This window comes from Cheilinus undulatus, linkage group 16 (assembly GCF_018320785.1).
Source record: "Cheilinus undulatus linkage group 16, ASM1832078v1, whole genome shotgun sequence".
Taxonomy (NCBI): domain Eukaryota; kingdom Metazoa; phylum Chordata; class Actinopteri; order Labriformes; family Labridae; genus Cheilinus; species Cheilinus undulatus.
The window spans coordinates 37,129,997-37,149,990 of NC_054880.1; the positions used below are offsets into that span (position 1 = coordinate 37,129,997).

Below are 19,994 nucleotides of genomic sequence, written 5' to 3' on the forward strand. Positions count from 1 at the left end.
TAAGTTCTCTTCTTTCATTCCCACACTGCAACAAATCAAAACAAATATATTTATTCGTTCATTACTTATTCTTTACAAACATTGCACCAAGTAGTTCATCCTCTGCTTGCTTGTTCCTAAAAAGGCAATAATTATTTATTTATCTATCTCTCTCACACACAGACACACACAATATCTCTTTTACACACACACAGAATATACACAGTGTCAGCAATGTTCCCCTGTCTCCAGTACAGTACACAGACATTGAGTAGTTACAGCATTGCAAGTTAAAAGTTCCTTAGGCTGCTCATTCACGTCGTCAATTTTGTCACTCCTGGCCAATCATACAGTAAATGGGTCTTACATCCACCTGCTGTCAGAATGCCCTCCCTATGATTCAGTCTCCATTCAGAAAAAAACAGTTTTCAGCTATTTCCTACCCTAAAATTAAAAAGTGGTTCAAAACAAAGAGGCAGCATTCCCAATGTGCATGAGGAGTTACAGCCATCAGCATCTGCAATGATCGCTCAAAGAAACTTAAAAGTAGGGAAAAACAGTGTTCAGCTTCCTGGTCCCATAAGATTGTCCATCCTTTTTAGACGTTTATGTAAAAAAAAAAAAAAAAAGTCCTCTGAGCTTTTCTCCAGATGCTTCTCTACTAAAGGTAGAAAGAAAACCTGTGAAAATGATTAAAACCACTCCAGAAAGTATCAGCTAAGATCATAAGCTTATTTTAAAAAGAAAAAACATTAATTTAAAAAAGACAATACTGTCTCAAAGAATTGTAGTGTATGTTCTTCTGATTCTATATTTTAGAATACTTTTCTCCATCCAATTACTACACACCTTATTGATACAAACATCTGGCCCACAACAAGAGTTATTTTTAGATTTGAGGAAGCTTTCTAAAAATAACTCACACACTGGCTCATTTTTCTCCCTTTCCATATTCTTTAAGTTCTTGTCAGTGATCTATTAAGGCTCCTGAGTGGCTGGCTAACCTGCCAGTATTGTGTCACTGAGTCCAGTTATCCTCAGTACGTCTCTGAGTCAGAATCATTCAGTTCATCGTCTGCAGACACAGAGGACAGCGGGCGCTCTGGCCTGCAGTAGGACGCGTGGTCGGGCCTCAGAGGAGGTGGAGTGTCAAAGGCCACACCTTTGGAGACGTGGTTATTTGTGGGGTGGTGGTTGATGACTGTCTGAGTTAGAGAAAGTGCAGGTAGAGCTGCTATGGTGACCATAGGGGAGGCAGGCATCATGGAGTTGAGGATGAGCGCCAAGCAGTCGGCCACGTCTCGGTTGGGAGCGCAGGCCAGAGCTGGAGTGTAACCTAGGGACAAGAGGGAAAAGATAGTTCACTCTTAAAGAAAAAAAAAACAGTGTGGAGAGTTCTGCGGAAGCAGGATAAAATCAGACCATTCTCATCCACTGCTAACACACTAGCTCCTTTCCCCAGCAGCTCCTGGACCACCACTGTCAGTCCCCTCCTGGCTGCTACATGCAGGGGTCTGCAGGAAAACGGAGAGAATAACCCAGTTAAAATAACTAACACAACACTGTAATACTGTGCATGTGCTCTTCAAATGCTACCTACGTTTGGAGAGCTGCATTAGTGCAGTTGATGACATTCCTGTCGTTGACCTTCTCTAGAATCAACAAGGCACTTGTCTCGTGACCCTGAAACAAACAGAAAACCAAGTAATGAACACTGAAATATTACATTAAACATAAAGATGGATGTTCTGCACATCTTTGAGGTAGAAACAGTTAAGAGCCCCTTGTGATAGGCTCTTCTGCGGAAAGGCTTAAAGCACTATGAAGAACTTGATTTTTGTGCCTCCTGTGGACAATCATTGTTTTTACATTTTTTTCCTTTACAAGTGTAAATATCTTATCCTGCTTTCTTTTTAATTCAACTCTATCCTTAATTGTGACTCTTTGATGTGGAGAATATTTAAAAGGGCTGTTTCTCATTAGGTCAAAGTCCCTTTTGGGGCTGTTCCATAGAAGCACGAAAAGTGGGGCAAATGGGGCAATTTCTGAGGGTCATCTGTGAAATCTATATATACATATGTGTGCTGAATTTCTTCAGTTTTTGAGGATGATAAGGGGCCCAAAAAGGCTCAGAACGCATAAAAATACAAATAATAATGACGAACCTAACCAATTTTAATAGGGTCCTCACACCCTTGGTGCTCGGGGCCTAATAATATTCTTGATGGTCTGGTTTGCTTTTGTAGAGACATCAGTATTAATTTCAGTCTGTTTCACTGATAAAAAAACAGCATCACTGGATATACGATTAACATTTTCACAACTCGACAGCTGTTTAAACTGACTCAGTTTATCTGTTTTTGCTGTGGTCAAAAGATGCTTACTGTATGTGACATCAATACTAAATTATTTTTAGGATTGGTTTTTACCTTGCTGCATGCTAAATGTAACGCTGTGTCCCTTTGTGCATCCTGTAGAGCCAAGTCTGCTTTAGCACTGCTCACCAACACTTCTGCAACAAAGAGAATACAGTCAAACGGTTTGGCTTTCAAAAGGCTGAAAGAGCATCTTTGAGTCAGCAAGAGTACTCACCCACAGTGTTAGTTTGTCCGTTGAGAGCTGCCATCATCAGAGGTGTCCTTCTCAAGTGTGAGTCCACCATGTTTGCCTTAGCTCCGTGGCTCAGCAGCAGGGAAACGCACTCCACGTGGTCGGAAAAAGCTGCAGCATGAAGTGGGGTCCTGTATTTGAACAAAGATGTTTAACCAGGTAGTTTGTTGTTCATAATTCATAAACAAGATAAAATCAATCATTATTAGCACCTCCTACCTGCCCTTGGAGTCAGTGCAGTTGACAATAGCTGTGCCCATTGAGTCGATTAACATCTCAGCCACTCCTTCGTTGTCATTCATACTGAAACACAAAAAAAACATAATCGCAACCCACATGTAACTGTCTACAGACTAAAAACAGTCATCCATATAAATGGTGTCTTACACAGCACAGTGCAGGGGACTGAAGGAGTTGCCCTTGGTCTTCTTAAACATATCCTGGTCTAACAGCACCTCCACACAAGCATCATAACCTGAGAGGATGGAGGATGTCAAAATAGATTTGAACAGGCTTTATAGAAAGCAGTTAGGTGTGTAATGCCGTGTCTCAGTACCATTGTAACAGGCCCAGTGGAGAGGTGTGTAGCCCTGGTTGTCAGTGAGATGGGTGTGAACATGTGAGGTGCTCATGGCCTGAAGCAGAAAACCCAGAGCACCCACACGGCCACAAGCAGATGCCAGGTGAAGCGGGGAGCGGCCTCGGATGTCTCTGACGCACACACTGGCCCCCCGCTGTAGAAGGGCCTCTACACACTCATCCTGTCCTGTCACAGCCTGTGTGAGAGAAAACAAAGTTTAAAAGATTTCATTTTATTACAGTGTAAAAACATAAATAGTGATGTTAGTAGATGTATGTGAATCACTCACCCCTCGGTGTAGTGCCGTCCTCCCCCAGCGGTCCTGATTCTCTACACTGGCTCCCTGACTGAGTAGAGAGTACACACACTCTGTGTGTCCGTTTAGTACAGCCAACATTAAAGGTGTCCTGTAAACAGGGTCAAAATGACACTAGATAAGACTTCCTTTTTTGTTTTGTTTCTTTTCTGAGGAACTAGTTTATGCAATTTCCCCAACAAAAGAGCAGCTTCAGGCCAGAGATATACTTGATGTTAAAACTATGCAAATGCATCATGGCTGCCATACATCCCCAGCTTCAGTTTAATTCACCCATTGTGCACTTCCTCAAAAATTAAATGAGATCTTAATTCAAGTACAATGACGTGCCGTTTACTGTGGATACGGGGAAATGCTTTTATGAGCCACAATACATAGAGGAACTTCTACAGAAGGAGACTTAGCAGGAAGAAAGACAGAGGAGAAAAACTTTAGTGGAGACTGGTTAGCAGGAGAGATACCAAATTACCTGCTGATACAGGTGCGGAAACTATGAGCTCATATCCACTGGAGCTACTGCTGTCAGTAGTAGGACTTCAAAACACTTCTTTAAGACATTTCTGATCAAGGATAGGGGCTCACAGACGCCTGCAGCCTGCATCACTCCCCATTCAGAGTTCCCTGCCTTACCGAACACTGGGGTTATACAGACCTTCCACTTTTTGAGGATAAACGGAAATTTGTCATTCAAGTAAGTTCAGTAAGTTGTGTTTTAAAAAGTGCTATATAATTAAAGTTATTATTATTATTATTCATGGCTGTCACTTTATTTTTCTATGGGCTGATAATTAGACAAGCTTATGGCATGATATGTTTACTTTATGAAAACAACACATCAGCTGTTGCAAAAGAAAAATGAGCTGAAATAACTAGTTTTAGTTTAATTACTTGTTGTTTCCCCTGACAAAGCCTGTGGACCCATACAGCTGATTAACACCCTGAGGCAGAAGAACATGTAGTCAGTAGCCAAAGCTGAAATTGCAAAGTAGTGTCAACACAGAGGCTTTCTGGGTGAAAAATATAATATTTCAAAAACCTTTGATATACAACGCATACAACTGAGCAAGCACTGTTTTCTGGCCCTTTTTTAGCCTAAAAAAAAATCGCTAAATTATGTGGAGCAGCTATTCCTGTCTGACACTATATAGCCTAGCTTAGCTTCCCCAAGAGTGTCCTGTTTGAAGGGGCAACAGTCACTGAAAGCAATGGAGGCTACCACTATTGCCAAGTACGTTATACAACCCAACTTCAAAAATACCAAAATATCCCTTTAACTTAAACTAATACAATAACTAAAAACAAAAGTGGGTCCCAGAGCTCTTTCCATCAGGTTGCAAATAAAAGTTCGAAAAGAAAATTCTGGCAGAAGTCTATGATGTACTGAAGCCTGAAGTGAAAATACGTCCATACTATTCATTTTACTTTGTTTTTCTCTGATAAGGAGTACATTTCAGTAATTTTTCTTAAGATTTAAACCTATTACTCATCTTTTCTTGGGGTAAAAAAGCTGTTTTCCCAAGATGTTGCAGTAAACATTTTCATACTATCTTTGAAAAAAAAAAAAAAAAAGAAAGAATGCGCGTTCTTCTGAAATTTCAAACATGTGTCATTAAATATCTGAATGTTTTAAGATTTAGGAAGTAATTTCTCATGCACTGAGTAGGTAGGACCTGTTAAGAACCAGGTGTCTAAATGACACGCACGCCCAATCCTGTGGAGCCTAAAATGGTCTAACTTGATTGAAGATGACACACCATGGTCATTTTAGGTCTTGAGTTGTATTCAAATATAATGGAATGCATGAAATGAGGAGAGAGGAGTTGCCTATTATAACATATTTTTAACTAAACTAACAAACCAGAAGTTAAAAATCATTAAAAACTGACATTAAAAACAAAAAAGTAAAAGAATAAAAAACAAATTAAAAAACTAAAACTATTTTAACCTTGGCCTGATCTCTCTCTGAGCTGTCCTTCAGTGGCATGCATTGTGCATTAGCAAGAAGAACAGTGATGATGCAGCCAGACGCATTTGTGAACACAAGGTGAAACAGCAAGTATGTCCCTGTCCTAATAATCTAATCAAAAGCTCCCAGCCTGAGATATTTTGTCTATGCACAGACACACTCACTGTCCGTTGGTGTCCTGTGCGTCAATATTAATGTGTTGGTTGTTGCTCAAGAGCAGGCGCAGGCACTCTGGGTGGCCATTCGAAGCTAAAGAAGACAAACACAAATGCAGTGGATTATTTTCCAAAGCAGCATATTATCATTTTTTAAAATCATAAATGTACTTCTGAGTGAGGCAATGGTGTTATTTGCATTTTTTGTGTGTATACCTGCAGCATGCAGGGCTGTCTTTTTGTGTGTGTAGTCACAGGTCATGGGTGAGGAGCCATGGTGAAGCAGCAGGGAGACACACTCTTGATGGCCCTTGGAGCAGGCCAGGCTGAGGGGGGTTCGACCCTCTGGGCTGCAAACATCCACCTCCAGCAGAGACGACAAAAGAACCTCCAAAGCGCTGCAGTGTCCATGATAAGCCTGAATCACAACAGACGTGCTTTGTTTTATAGCAGGCAGTGGGACAGTGTGAGAGACAAACAGTCAAATCCAGGGACAGTTGCAAATCCTTGAACTTACCGCAAGGTGGAGTGGACTGATGGGGGCCTGGCTCTCTGAGTCATTCAGGATGTCTGTTCCTGATGTCTCCATTAACTGAAAACCAGAGATGTTCATATATTACTGTTCTAGATTCCAGTGAGACTTAAAGAAAGCTCTTTTATTTGATGGAAAACTTTTTCATCAACACAACTGTTACAATAATTTAATAATAACAATAATAATTTATTTATGGAGCCCTTTTTAAAAACAAGTGTTTATTAAATGCTTTGACGTGCAGGAAAACAGAGCAGCAGAACCCAAACAAAGCATAAAGACAGCAAAATAACATCAGATACCCAAACAACATCAAGAGAACCCTGAAAGTAAAAGAGCCTAAACAAAATTAAACTCCGACCTACATAATAGGGCTAAACGATTTAAAATAATCTAACTGAGATTTTTTATTCCAATATTGCAACTGTGATTAAATATGCAATTATTTTTTAAGTTCTTAACCTTATGTATTTCTCAACAAACAAACCATTAACCATTCTAAGTTACAGCCAACACATATTTTGTTGATTAAACCATGGCTGAACAATTTAAAAGAAAGTTCAATATGAATTGTATTAAAGTGAATGATGATTTGATGTCTCTTATTTTTTACAAGTCAAACATAAACAAATATTTGCATGATGTGTAGAGTATAACATCTCTGCCTTTAATAATGTATTAAACTGGTATTTTGACATACATTCCAGATCAAGAAATTTTTCTGTGATTTAAAATTTCCAGTAGGGTAGATTGTGATTTAATCTAAATTTTGAATAATTTCCCAGCCCAACTACATATTAAAACCAAACATTATTACCAAGACATCATTAGTGCTATAACATCCCAAGATGTCCCAAGAAGTAAGACACCCTGAGACATCACAAGAACCACGACATCATGAGACATAAGAACCCATGAATACCCAGTCAACATAGGAACCCAACTACAAAACCTGAGAACACGAGGATTTACATTTTAAGAAGTAATTAAAAGAGAAGTAATAAGAAGTAAAACATTTACAGAGCTAAAATGATAAAGGACAAAAGGAAAGTAAAAGCATAAGTATGAGGAATGGAAAAAGCATTAAAAGGATAAAAGCAAAAACCAGCAAGATCAGCTTAAATAGAAATTAAAAAATGATTAATCATGAGAAAGACAATAAAAAGAGTGAAGATATTAAAGCACATTAAAAAATACATTGTTATAATAACAACAGTAATAGAAGACAGATAACAAAGCAGAGAAATGAATAAAGGAATAAGACGATGAATAGGGAGACAAAGACGACATCACATAAAAGCAAATCTATGAAAATGAGTTTTAAGAAGTCATTTAAAAGATGTCACTGATTCTGCATGCATTCTCTCCTCGGGCAGGTCATTTCTAAGTAAAGAGGCCCTGACTTATGGCCCTATCCCCTTTAGTTTTAAGTTTTGACCAGGAGGCCCCCACCCAAGGATCTAAAAATGCTGGCTGGCTCATAGGGGATCAATAACTCTGAAATACAGCTTGAAGCCAGACCATTTAATACTTTAAAAGTAATTAGTAAAATCTTAAAATCAATTCTAAAAGTAATGGAAAGCCAAATCAGTGTAACGACTACATAAGATATTAAGGGGGCTTCTCTGTATTTTGTGCTGCTGAGAATTCCATGAAACGCACATTGACCGGCCCATTGTTACCCCATCAATAAGACGGAACTTCCCTTAGGCTTCATCTGGCTAGCAGATGACATAAGCACCATGTTCCCCATCTGTCCGACAGAGGGTGCTACATAAACAGAATTAATGAGAGGGCACATTGTGTAACTGAGGATGATGGAAATATCTTTCTTACCACATCAAGAGGAGTCTCACTCGCCATCTGAAAGAAATGTAGACAGACGTTTTGATGCCATGACAAGTGTGCCTGTATTCTGTATTCTTTATAATCCAGAAAACTTTAGCAGAAGGAAGTGGTTAGAAGTCATTTGCATTCTTTTTTTAAATATCCGTCACACACAGAACACGTACTCCCTCATCTGTACATACCAGTTCAAGGCAGAGTGTGCGTCCGTAGGCTGAGGCATAGTGCACCGCGGTGTAACCCTGTTTGTCTCTCACTCCTGGATCTGCATCGTTCCTCAACAAGTACTCCACACACCTGCAAAAACAAAACCTTCGCGTCACACTTCTTGGATGCACTTCAGTGCTTAAAACACAGAGCAGAGCTTACTTTGCATCAGTGTCAGCTGCAGCGGCGTAGTGCAGGGAGCTGCAACCTCTCTGGTCCCGCTCATTGACGCTTGCTCCAGAGCCCACCAAGGCAAACACACACTGATAGTTACAGTTGGCTGATGCATAGTGTAGTGGAGTCCTAGGGGGTCAAAATATGTGATCAGTAACTCAGTGAAGACTTTATAATTTCTCTCTTCTCCCTTAAATGTGAACAAAAGCCTTCTTTTGCACTAGAATCAAAGTGAATGCTCCACTTACCTTCCAAAGTTGTCTTTCCTGTTAAAGTCTGCTCCAATGTTTAACAGCAGATTCAGACACTCAAGGTTCCTGGTTGGAGAGACAGCTTTAACAGTGAGATGCTTTGTTATACTAATCTACTGTAATGAAATACAGGGACGATATTTCAGAGCACGTGTGCTTTCTGTTTGTAAATGCAAAACAAAACTGAAAAGACAAATTAAAAGAATAAACAATATAATAAATGCATTTAAACCAGGAAGAAGAAAAGCACTGCCAGTGCTCAGGATAAAACAATAGTACAACAGAGATTTAAAAAAAAAAAAAAAAAAATGATGACTCACCCTCCAGCTGCAGCAGCATGTAGACAAGTCCTTCCAAAGTCATCAGGGGTGTCTATGTCAAACCCTGCACAAATATGCATTCAGTATCAATTAGGATGTCAACTAAGTGTTTCTAGTGACAAGAACGGCGTCAGCATGAATATACCTGAGGACAGCAGCTTCCTGCAGCAATCTGAGAAGCCACTGAGAGCTGCCAGGTGTAGAGGGAACATCCCATGAATGCCTCTCCTGAAAGGCAGAGAAGGCAAGTCATCACAGGACATCAAAGAAAAGGTGTGAGAGAGATGGGTGCATTTTTAGGTCAGACACCAGACTAAAAGTGATTATAAGAATGATTTATCCTCAGTTCTTCCATCTCCAGACATCTTAGTGTCCATGTTTTACTCATGCTTCTTGTGACTAGAGAGCAGATTATATTGACAGATGGGTAAATGTCAATTGTTACAAACTTGGCGCTGTTGGCTCCGTGTTTGATGAGTGCTGTGATGATGAGCTCATGGCCATAGCGGGCAGCAATGTGGAGAGCAGTATTCCTGCTCTTATCCTCACAGTCAATGTCAGCTCCTAAACAAATGAATGAAGGGCTTATTCATTTTACATTTTAAGAGTCAAGAAGTGATATTCATTCGCACAGGGGTGTCAAACTCAAGGCCTGTGGGCCAAATCTCACCAGTGGTACAGTCATACCTGGCCCACAGGATCGCATCATATTTTTATTATAACTGGCCCACTGGTATGAGGTCTACAGATTTCCTCCAGGATAAAAACATAAACTAAACCTTGATGGTTTTAAATATCCTTGTTAAGCTATAAAAATTGGAAAAAGAGTTAACATAATCAGATAAGTCAGGAATTTGACACAAGAAATTCATTTGTGATTTTATTTCATATTTTCAATTTTTCATCTCAAAATTATGATTTAAACTTGTGATTTTGACTTTTTATTTATCATTCTGACCTTTTCAGTTCATACTTTTGACTTTTTATCCCACATTTTGATCTTTAAGAGATACAATTTTAAATTTCAAGTCATATTTTGACCTTTTTCATGTAGGATTTTAAATTTTATCTCAGGTTTTGACCTTTGGAACTCCTAACTTTCACTTTAAATCCCATATTTTGACCCATTAGGACTCTCAATTTAAAATCTAAACTCATATTTAGACCTTCAGAACTCCCAATTTTGAATTCTATCTCATATTTTTACCTTGAAACTCATGAATGACTTATATCCCATATTTTACCTTTACAACTCCCAATTTTTAATTTCATCTCATTTTTTGACCTTCAAAAATCCTGATTTTGACTTTTGCTCTCTCATTATTTTTACATTTGAAAACATTATTTTGGCTTTTAATTTTGTGTTTTGACCTTTTTAACTAAAAAGTTCAACATTTCACCTAAGATTTTGAGCCTTTAAACTTATATTTTTTACATTTTTAATCTCATCACTGCGAAGTTTTCCTCCTATAATTTATTATTGGTGAAAATGGTGCTGGCAGTTCATGGTTAAATGTTGACCCTGTTAGGCTCTGGGTATTTCTAACTTCAGAATCCTGCTGTGATTCAGTTTGACACCCCTGCTTTAGCATATTGTTTCACATTTACACTGCAATGTTTAACAATCACCACCAGAACACAAAAACAGGGAGCACTGTGAACAAGCTCTCACCATTTTGAATGAGAGCCTGGGAGCAGGAGAACCTTCCATGGGTAGCTGCCATGTGGAGGGGGGTCTTACCATCCTTACTCTTGGCAGATGGAAGGATCGAGAGTGAAGGGAGATAAAGATTAGTGTTTATTAAGCTTGTATTTCAGCACTGTAGTGACTGTTCAGGTAAGTGAGAAGAGAATGTGGGTAGCTGAATAAATCCAAGTCCAGCACTGTATATTCAGGAAGCCTAAATTGAACAGAAGCTTCCTTAGACCCCCTTATGGACCACACAAACACCCACACACAGATTCCCTGAGCAGATTGCAGCCTCGGGTAGCCACCCCCTCCCCTGTTATCTTCCATATGTCCTTTCATCTTGAGGCAAATATCAGTTTCCATTACTGCTACCAAAGTGTTAACAACACTGTGGGCTTTCTTCTAAAACTAAGCAGCATCTTCATTATTAAGATCAGTTTATGTGTGTTTATGTTTGTGCTTCTACATTTTGTGTTTCCATATGAAGCTAAATCTGTGTCTAGCTTGAGAAGTGATTAAAAATGCTTGTATAAAAGTGTGTCTACATATGCACACCCTCATATTGATGTGAGCTCCATGGGCCAACAACAGCTCCTGACACAGCGCCCCCTGGCGTGAAGAGGAGGCAAAGTGAAGGGCAGAAAAGCCCCTCTCATTCACCTGCAGCAAGGAAGCAAACAGCACAATTAAAACAAATGAATTTACTATATTAATGGGCTAGCACTAACAGACAAACACACACCTGGTTGACGTGAGCCCCTGCATCTAAGAGCTCACTGACCACCACATCCTGTCCATTGTAACAGGCTAAATGGAGCGGAGTGTTGCCGTAGGCGTTTGCCTCATTGACCTACACAAGGAAAGAAAAACGTTTATGTCCATTACTGGAGCATATTCAGCAGTTGGTTTTGCATTTTATTGACTTGAATGAAACTCCCATGGTTGTCAACAGACCCATATTTTTCCTAAGTTTAAGACGGTAAAAAATTTCAAGTGAAGTAACAGTTTCAGATGCAAAACAGTGGAACAATGCAACAAAAGGAGATGAGTGGAAATCGACTACAGATATTCTGCGTTTGACCATTTGACAGCCCTTGTTATTTATTACAGAAGAGTCATGGCAACTTAAAATAGTCTCTTACGTGGACACCCAGGCTCAGCAGGTAGTGCACTGTGCTGCTCATGCCACTGGAGGCAGCTGCATGGAGCGGTGTGTAGGCTTTCTTATCTTTACAATCAACCTCTGCTCCACTGGCAACCAATAATTTCACCACCTCCAGGTGACCTGATGCAGAGAGGGGAGAGGAGGTAAGAGGGTTTGGCCTTTTTTAGGTATTTATAGAAATCAGGGAGCAACAGAGGCTACATCCAATCCGATATAAAGTGTGTTTGCATGGGAATCAAACATTACAAGAGCCTCACCCATGTAGGCTCCCCAGTGAATTGCTCTCCTGTCCTTCTTGTCAAATGCATTGATGTTGGCTCCCCTGGACAGCAGCAACTTCACCATCTATGACACAAATCAAATTTAATACACACTATCATACAGAGGAGGGTCATTGTGTGTTCAGATACAAACCTCTACATGTCCACTGAAGGCAGCGTGGTGCAGGGCAGTGCGCCCTGCCCGGTCAGAAACGTTGACATTGCTAAGCAGTGGAACCAAAGCCTCTGCACAGCGTACTGCCTTGTTGCTAGCTGCAACATGGAGGGGCGTCTGCCAGTTTTTGTCCCGGGCGTTAACATCAGCGCTGTGCTTCAGCAGCACTGTCACTGCATCCTGGATTGAAATGGAACATGGGTGAGGGTGTGTTGACCAGAAGTTTATTTTCCAGCATGCCCACAGTGTTCCTACAAAATACTTGCCAGCATGCGCAGGTGCCTGTGTGGGGGTGGTTATAAAATTTTTTGCTATTCTTGGGGGCTTTCATGCCCACAATAGCACAGAGAGGGAGGAACTATGCAAAGGGGCTGGTTTAATGCGGGCATGTTGCCCAGGGCCATACAGAATAAATAAGAGATTCTGAAGGCTTATCAAACACCAACACACAGCACAGTGGTGCTGTACATACCCCTTTAAACACAATTGTATCATCATTATCCTAGTAGCAGTATTTATCTCTATGACATGTCAGAAATGCATAGTAGCTACAAGATATCTTATGGGGTATGATTTTGCTGCACTAACTGAAAAATGTTAGAAGCCAGTATTTCTGTTACAGCCCTATTGTCTTGGAGAAATTCTCCTCTGGGGTTGAATTTGACTTTTTTCTCCAGGGTTTGTAAAATGGATCCTCAATTGTGACACTGCATTTGTTGATGAATAAGAGCACAGTCACATAATAACAGTGGAGTCAACACAGTAAACATTAGCACGTGTAATTGTGTAATTTGTTACCTCACTACAAGAGGCGACAGCTCGGTGAAGAGGAGTCAGCCACTTGTTGTCTTTGGCATTAACTCTAGCTCCTTCAATGAGAGAGAGAGAGAGTGAGAGAGATCAGAGGGATCCAGAATGTCAACAATGGCACACACGGCAAAGACAAACATGGTGAGAAAGTGTGAAACAGCTGCTCAGTAATAGAAACATAAAAGCCATGAGGTAACAACTCTAGAGGAACAAAGTTAAAAAGCTAAGACTTATGATAGGGGGTGTTGTGAGGCAATAGTGCCCTGAAGATATAAAACTCCAGTGCTCCTCTTTGGCACAGCTCTGGTGTTAAAATAGCCCTGAAGCTGCACCTGTTGCTTGCTCCTCACGTTATTGAGAAATAGTCAACACACACAGACGTACATACTCTTCCACACCGCACTTGTGTTACTACAGAGCTGGCCTCACTTCCTGACGTGCTCAGCTGACTTCACTGAAAGTTTAGCCAGTACAGAGACTATCAGATGATTGATGAATCACCAATCACAGAGAGAGGATGACAGTCAGAGAGAATCGAGCAGACCAGGCATGGAAACTGCTGAGTGAACAGGGAGCAACATGTGGGGATGACGTGCAGACAGGGAAGCATTACGGGATGGAAAAAAGGAAGGTAGACTGATGGAGAAGGAATAATGTGAGGATCAACACAATGTTGAAACTTTTGACACCAAGAGGGGGCCTAAAAATAACATTATTGATTTAATCAAAAAGGTAAACAGCAGACAGCAATTATTCCAATGTGTAGATTACCTGGATCACATAAGGTGAATTGAAATCACTCTAAAAATGCATCAATATTACACTTTCATATCTTCATTACAGCTGGGACGGATCTGACCCAGAGTAAAAAGGGCAAAAGGTATATTTACTCCTCTCTAAGTTGATTGCCTGTAATAATGCAAAATTAAGGAGTCTAATCTGTGGCTTTAATACACGCTGCAGTGACTTGTATTACAATGGCTCAACACCTTTAAACTTAAACAGTTTACACAGTTTTAAGGTGTTTTAACATCGTGACTCGTAGCCTTTAGGGAGGTCAGAGAAGTCACTAGAGTGATTGCAAGGCTGACTGTAATCACAAGGCTGTTGGAAAAGCTATATTTAATCAATGATAAATGTGCTACTTCTGACAAGTCCTTCACAATAAAAGTGCATAGTTTTTGTTTTCCTTGAGTGCTTTTCTTATGAATGCCCCATCAGGAAACTAGTGTTTTCAGTAGCAGCTTGTTTTTTATGTCCATTTTTAGTTTGAAAACTGGCATTTGTTGCTTCCTGCTGCAATAGTCCCTAGATATATCCTGTTTAGTTTAATCAAGTTTTTTACCATTCAGTTTGCTGCTGTAGCCCTGTGCTGCTGTTGGCAGGTGGTGGTGGTTTAAAGTTGTTGCTGCCATTTTTACAGTGCACTGTAGTGTCAAATATTAGATAAAAAAAAATAACATTTGTTGCTGCTACCTGTTTTTATATGAAGACGGCACAAAGTTTAAATAAATTCATTAGAAATAATATGAAGTTTAATGCATTTCAAAATATTTTGGGTCTTTGAATAAAAAAAATACAGTTCCAGGTTTACTAGAGATTACATACTACTAAAACTAATCAATACTGATACTACTTATAATACTACTAATACTTATCAGCTCTTATGGAGTTGTCAAAATTTGCTAAAAAGGTTAAAAAATACTAATGCACAATTTGAACTGATTTCATAACTTAAATAAGCAGCATTTTTCATCTTTTTAAAAAAATAATTAAAATATTAAACTTTTAATAGCACGGTTGTCAAGATAAATCGAGTTAATCGCAATTAATCAGGGTCCACAGTTAGTGCACTAATTTTTTTTTTCCACAATTAACCTCATGTTTAGTGTTTACTGTGCACTTTTCGTCCCATTAATCTCAGTAAACAAATCCACGTAGCATGCTGTCTGTACATTATTTACTGTGATTTTATAGTTAGAACTGTTAGAATACTACCTAAAATTTAAAAAAGTTTAAAATTTTGACAGTACGGAGGAACGTTATCATGAATTTTTATTCAAACTGGTAAGTGTTTCATCCTTAGTCAGTACCAAATAAAACATTCAACTAGTTTTATAAAAATAATGATGGACTTTACCATTTATTTAAAAAAGAAAGGTTCCATGTGGACTTGGTAGTATGGGCACCTTTCATAAATGCACATTTAAAGAGCAAAGCAGAGAGATAAATGAGAGAAGAGCCAAAATACAGGATAAGATGGATACACTCAGAAATTACTGCTGACAAGCAGTGTGGATGGATGACTAAGCTTTCAAGTAGAATTGATACAACGGTTGGACGGACAGAAAGTGGAAATAAAAAAAGGGCTGAATGGATTGAGAAAATGTAGCAAGAAAAACTTTGCTGTGATGTTTACCTGAGAGGATGAGCAGTTCGATGATCTCAGCATCTCCCAGGTAGGCTGCGGCATGCAGAGGTGTTCGCTTTTCATTGTCCTGACGAGACGATACAGAACAACACAAATTTAAGCAAATGTACTTTTTTTAGACACAAGCTCACATGCGAACACAGATCATGATTGGTGGCATGCCCCCAACACAATCTATAGACCTCACACAGCTGCAGACCACAGGCAACATGAGACTTGAGCCACAAGGAGAATAATGTCCATCACTTGTGCTGTTCACTACACTCAATCAATTCAACACACCCTGCTGCTTAACCCCCACCTCTCTCTTTCTTTCTCTCTCTCTGTTTCTCTATGTCAGTGCAGCGAGCAATCAACAGAGTGCGCCTTTAAACAAAGTCATGTGACTGCAAAAGGCCCTGCCTAGTGTTGCTGACTCAGGAGAATTAAGTGTGATGACCCCAGCAATATGGACCCACAGAAACACAGAGAATTAAACAAATGCTGTTTAAAACTGAAATTAAGATTCAGAAACAGCAGAGACGAAGTGAAACAAGAAGGTCTGGTAGAGTCTACATCCAAAAAGAAAAGAAGAGAGTAGTGTTATGAGCAGTTCATATGTCTTCTTCTGGTTGAAGCTGCCAGAAGGCACTCTAAGTCAGTCGACTGGTCGATAGCAACCTGGATCAATGTAGACTGCTGCCTGACTGCTGCATGGTGTTTTTAATCTGTCATGGTTCCTGTGAGAAGCTGCAGTCTCAAAAGACTAATACACAAGGGTGCTACCAGGAACAAAACATATCAATTGGAAGAAAACCAATGGGCTGTAGCAATAGGAGTAAGACTTACCTGAATGTTGACATCCTCTTTCTTGAATATGAGCGAGCGGACTTCATCTGGCTCCAGGTTGAAGATGGCTCTTAACAGAGATGGCTACAGAAAAAGAAGAGGAAATGCTGATGCACATGAGCACCACACATGATTTGCAAGGCAGTAATTTTCTATGCTGACAAGTGTGTTATCAGTCAAAGTTATGAGCAGTACTGAAAGGAGAGTCTAACACAGACACCATAATCTTGGGCTGGGACAGAGCCATACTGCAGGTCACAAATGGCTGTATATCACCAATTTGTTTATGACAGTAGCAGCTGCAGCATATATCACATAAACACGTGCATTCATGCAAACTGTTACATAAATGTATTGGCTTGTGAGAGGTGCAGCTTTACTCCATTGCAATGCGGTGCAAGGCAAAGTGAGAGTAAGAGAGATGTTTAAGATGTGGAGAAAGGAAGAATCAAATAAAAGGGTTTTCATAAGAACTGTAGAATTTCAGCTATTTTTACCGGCAGTTTAAACAAGTTATACAAAGCATGGATGTCTTTAAGAGGAGATGGCAAGTTTTAGCCGAGGAAGGACATAAATGAGCGATGAAATATTACACAAAGCATGTCTCAATCCTTTAACAATGTTGTTCAATATAGTTCTATTTACATTTGAAAGTGTGTGAATGTTAACAGTTGGAATGAGCACATGGACTAGGTGCCTGATACTGAAATGTGTAAACAGTGACCAATGTGTCCATTCAGATTAAAAGGTTAGGGAAACTAACACTATTTCTAGCTCCCAAAACCATTCTGGATCCAAACCTGAATATACATGTATGTGGTTGATTTATTAGTTGTATGACCTAAAATTATATCAAGGGTTGCATAGCTTTTTCTTTGTATGGAAGTCTGCAAAATATGTAAATATTTTTTACACAGCTGGCTGGCAACAAATGTCACACCATAAACTGTAAAACAACTATGTAGTTATTAAAATCATATTAGCTTATAAAGTTAATTATCCATATCAGCATATATAAAAATTTCTGATGATATTTACAACCGATATATTGGCTGTAAATGTCGGCTATATGTATGTGTACATTTTAGCCAGGACCAACAGATCAATGTCAGTTGAAGTCTTTTGTTTTTGTTCATCTCCATTCCCTAAATGTTAAGTGTGTTTAAAGGACTCAAGTTTGTATCTTTGTTAACCCTTTAAAGCCAACTGTATCATAATGGATACGCAATTTTGAGACCGCTCTCTAATTAACATAATCAATGATTTCCTGAAAAACCTTTTGTATACAATCAGATAAATGATTCAATGCCCTCCAGTGAATTAATAGTTGAAAAAAATGCCTAATGTAACAAACATGATACATAAAATATATATGAAAGGTTTTACAGGACTTTTTCTGTTTTTGGGTTACAGTAGAGGGTTAAGTGTCTCAGTTCCAAAAAATGAAATTTTTCTGGCTATTATTTGAGGTATCAGGCTTTACAGGGTTTAAACTATAAAGTATGTTTTTAAAAGTTTAAAGTCTGAACTACATTTACATATCAGTATCAGTTTGACTGAAATTAATTTGCAAGTGCTGGCATGTCGATATCAGCAAAAATCCAACATAGTGTGAACCTCCCAATAATACTGATTTATGAGATTGCTGATTAAAAAGTGCAGTTTACTGTCATTACCTTTTTTAAACTTCATAACATCACATTAAGTCAGTACAAGTACTGTGTGGCTCATATTTAACATGTTGTCACAAGTACACCTTTTCCTCTGATGAAGGCTGCCAAGTTATTCCATTCAGTCACACATGAGTACTATGAGGTGGATCTGCTCCTCACCCTCTGTTTTCCCCATCCCTCTCTGATTTCGTCCCACCTAAAAATAAGTGACATGCTGGCATCTGCCTACAACACAGATGATCAACACAACTATGCAAGTGATTAGAGTAGGTAGACACAACATAAGAGAACAAAAACCCACTATCAGAGCTGGCACATCTCATTTAACTCTCCCCTTTCTCAGTGTGCATTCCAAAGAGCAGCTTTCAAAGGATGAAACAACTTATTACCATCTTTCAATGGTAGGCTTGCCCTTTGAACAGCAAGCACTGGAGACTACAAAGGCCCAGGCTTTGCTGATAATCTATACAAACTAGCAACCAGTCGTCTCATATGGCAGGCTATATTGGTGATTATAATGGTACTATATTTAGCAGTGAAAGTGTTGGCAGTGTATCGTATCTTGTTGCATGAAGATACATACAGTACGCATCTACTCAATAGGTTTAAACTTTATCCCAGTTGTGACCAGTCAGGTGGTGGGGTAAAAACCCAGGTGTATGCTAACAGATCTATTAAAAAAACACTTCTGCATACAACCTGAACGCAGAAATATCTCTGACAAATCAAACCAACAGACAGACCCATCTCACCTTGTCCTCCTGAGCAGCGGCAGCCCTTCGAGAAGCATGATGGGATCTGCGGTCTGGGGATGATTTGGGCCGAGGAGGTGGGGGCGAAGAAGAGGGCTCATCCTCCTCCACCTCCTCAAGCACCACGATACACACACGGCTAGCCCGCTCTGACCGCATCAGGAACAAACGCTCACACACTAACACGATCACTCACACATTCTGTCACACAAATACACAGTGTTCCCTCTTACATACGAGCACAGTCCGGGAACACAGAGGTCAGCAATCAATCCCGTAAACACAGAGCGTCCCGGTAAACAAACAGTGCACATCTTCATGTAAAATCCAAAGTGAAATCCGTCTCTGTCCTCTATCAGTCAATGTCGCTTCGCTGCATGTCTCCTCTCCTCCTCTCTCCCCTCTTTAACAGACACTCTGTGTGAGCAGCAGCAGCAGCGGCGGAGACAGCAGGGAATTCCTCTGCGTAATGGTGGCGGTAAGCGGCATGCGGCAGAATAAGCTGGGGCTGCCTAGCAGCGCACAGGAAGCTACATATCCTCACTGCTGTGCTGCAGCCAGGAGCACACACAAACACATACGTCACACACACACACACACACACCGAGTCCCTGTGATTAGTGTGGACAGGGGGCCGTAGCAGTCTGTGTATGTGTGGGCATGCGTCGCTCTTTTCAGGCAGACTGCTGAAGCCAGCTCTTTCAAACGGAGGGACAGAGAGAGAGAGGGAGTGAGAAAGTGAAAGGAAAGGGGAGGGGAGAAGAGATGCAATGGGAGGAGGGGGAGAAAGAGAGAATAAATGTGGGCAGGTACCTACGACAGAGCACTATAAAATAAAAAGAAACCAAAATATGAATGGGACAAAGGACAAAGGAAAGCCAGGGACAGGAATGGGTGCAAACTGGAAACAGAAAGTCAACTGGAAAACACAATATCTCTACAAGAGGATGTGAAAGAGACCGAGATTAAGCGTGAGTGAAGTATAAAAGAGAAAATGTCGTTGAAAAAACAAGAAATACTAGAGGGGGGCTGCAATATAGTTAGGACCAATTGTGTTGCATAATTGTAATCGGATCACTAATGATTTAGTTTATTGAAATATTAAAGCAAAGTGGAATGATGATTCACCCTAACACAATGGTTTTTTTTATACACTTGCAAAGCAGATGGATTGGCCGGATTCCATCAGGACAATCCATCTTGCAAAGTCCCTGTCTGAAATCATTGTACCAGGTCTAAAAACGCACCTGACCAATCATTTTATGAGTATGAGGT

General features: G+C 39.9%; 1 protein-coding gene across 1 annotated transcript; it reads right to left on the reverse strand.

Moving 5' to 3' along the window:
- Positions 1-35: 35 nt before the first annotated feature.
- LOC121523414 (serine/threonine-protein phosphatase 6 regulatory ankyrin repeat subunit A-like) lies at positions 36-19,375 on the reverse strand. Its single transcript, XM_041808309.1, has 29 exons — positions 18,720-19,375; positions 16,295-16,378; positions 15,455-15,533; positions 13,024-13,094; positions 12,205-12,405; positions 12,048-12,135; positions 11,768-11,910; positions 11,368-11,475; positions 11,181-11,285; positions 10,608-10,686; positions 9,385-9,499; positions 9,081-9,163; positions 8,936-8,999; positions 8,613-8,681; positions 8,353-8,493; positions 8,169-8,280; positions 7,975-8,001; positions 6,124-6,198; positions 5,823-6,024; positions 5,616-5,700; positions 3,459-3,576; positions 3,146-3,365; positions 2,977-3,064; positions 2,809-2,892; positions 2,572-2,720; positions 2,409-2,491; positions 1,580-1,662; positions 1,402-1,493; positions 36-1,315 (listed from the first exon to the last, which is right to left on the reverse strand). The coding sequence occupies exons 1-29, from the start codon at positions 18,876-18,878 to the stop codon at positions 1,017-1,019; spliced, it is 3,306 nt and encodes a 1,101-aa protein (XP_041664243.1). The 5' UTR covers positions 18,879-19,375; the 3' UTR covers positions 36-1,016.
- Positions 19,376-19,994: the final 619 nt, after the last annotated feature.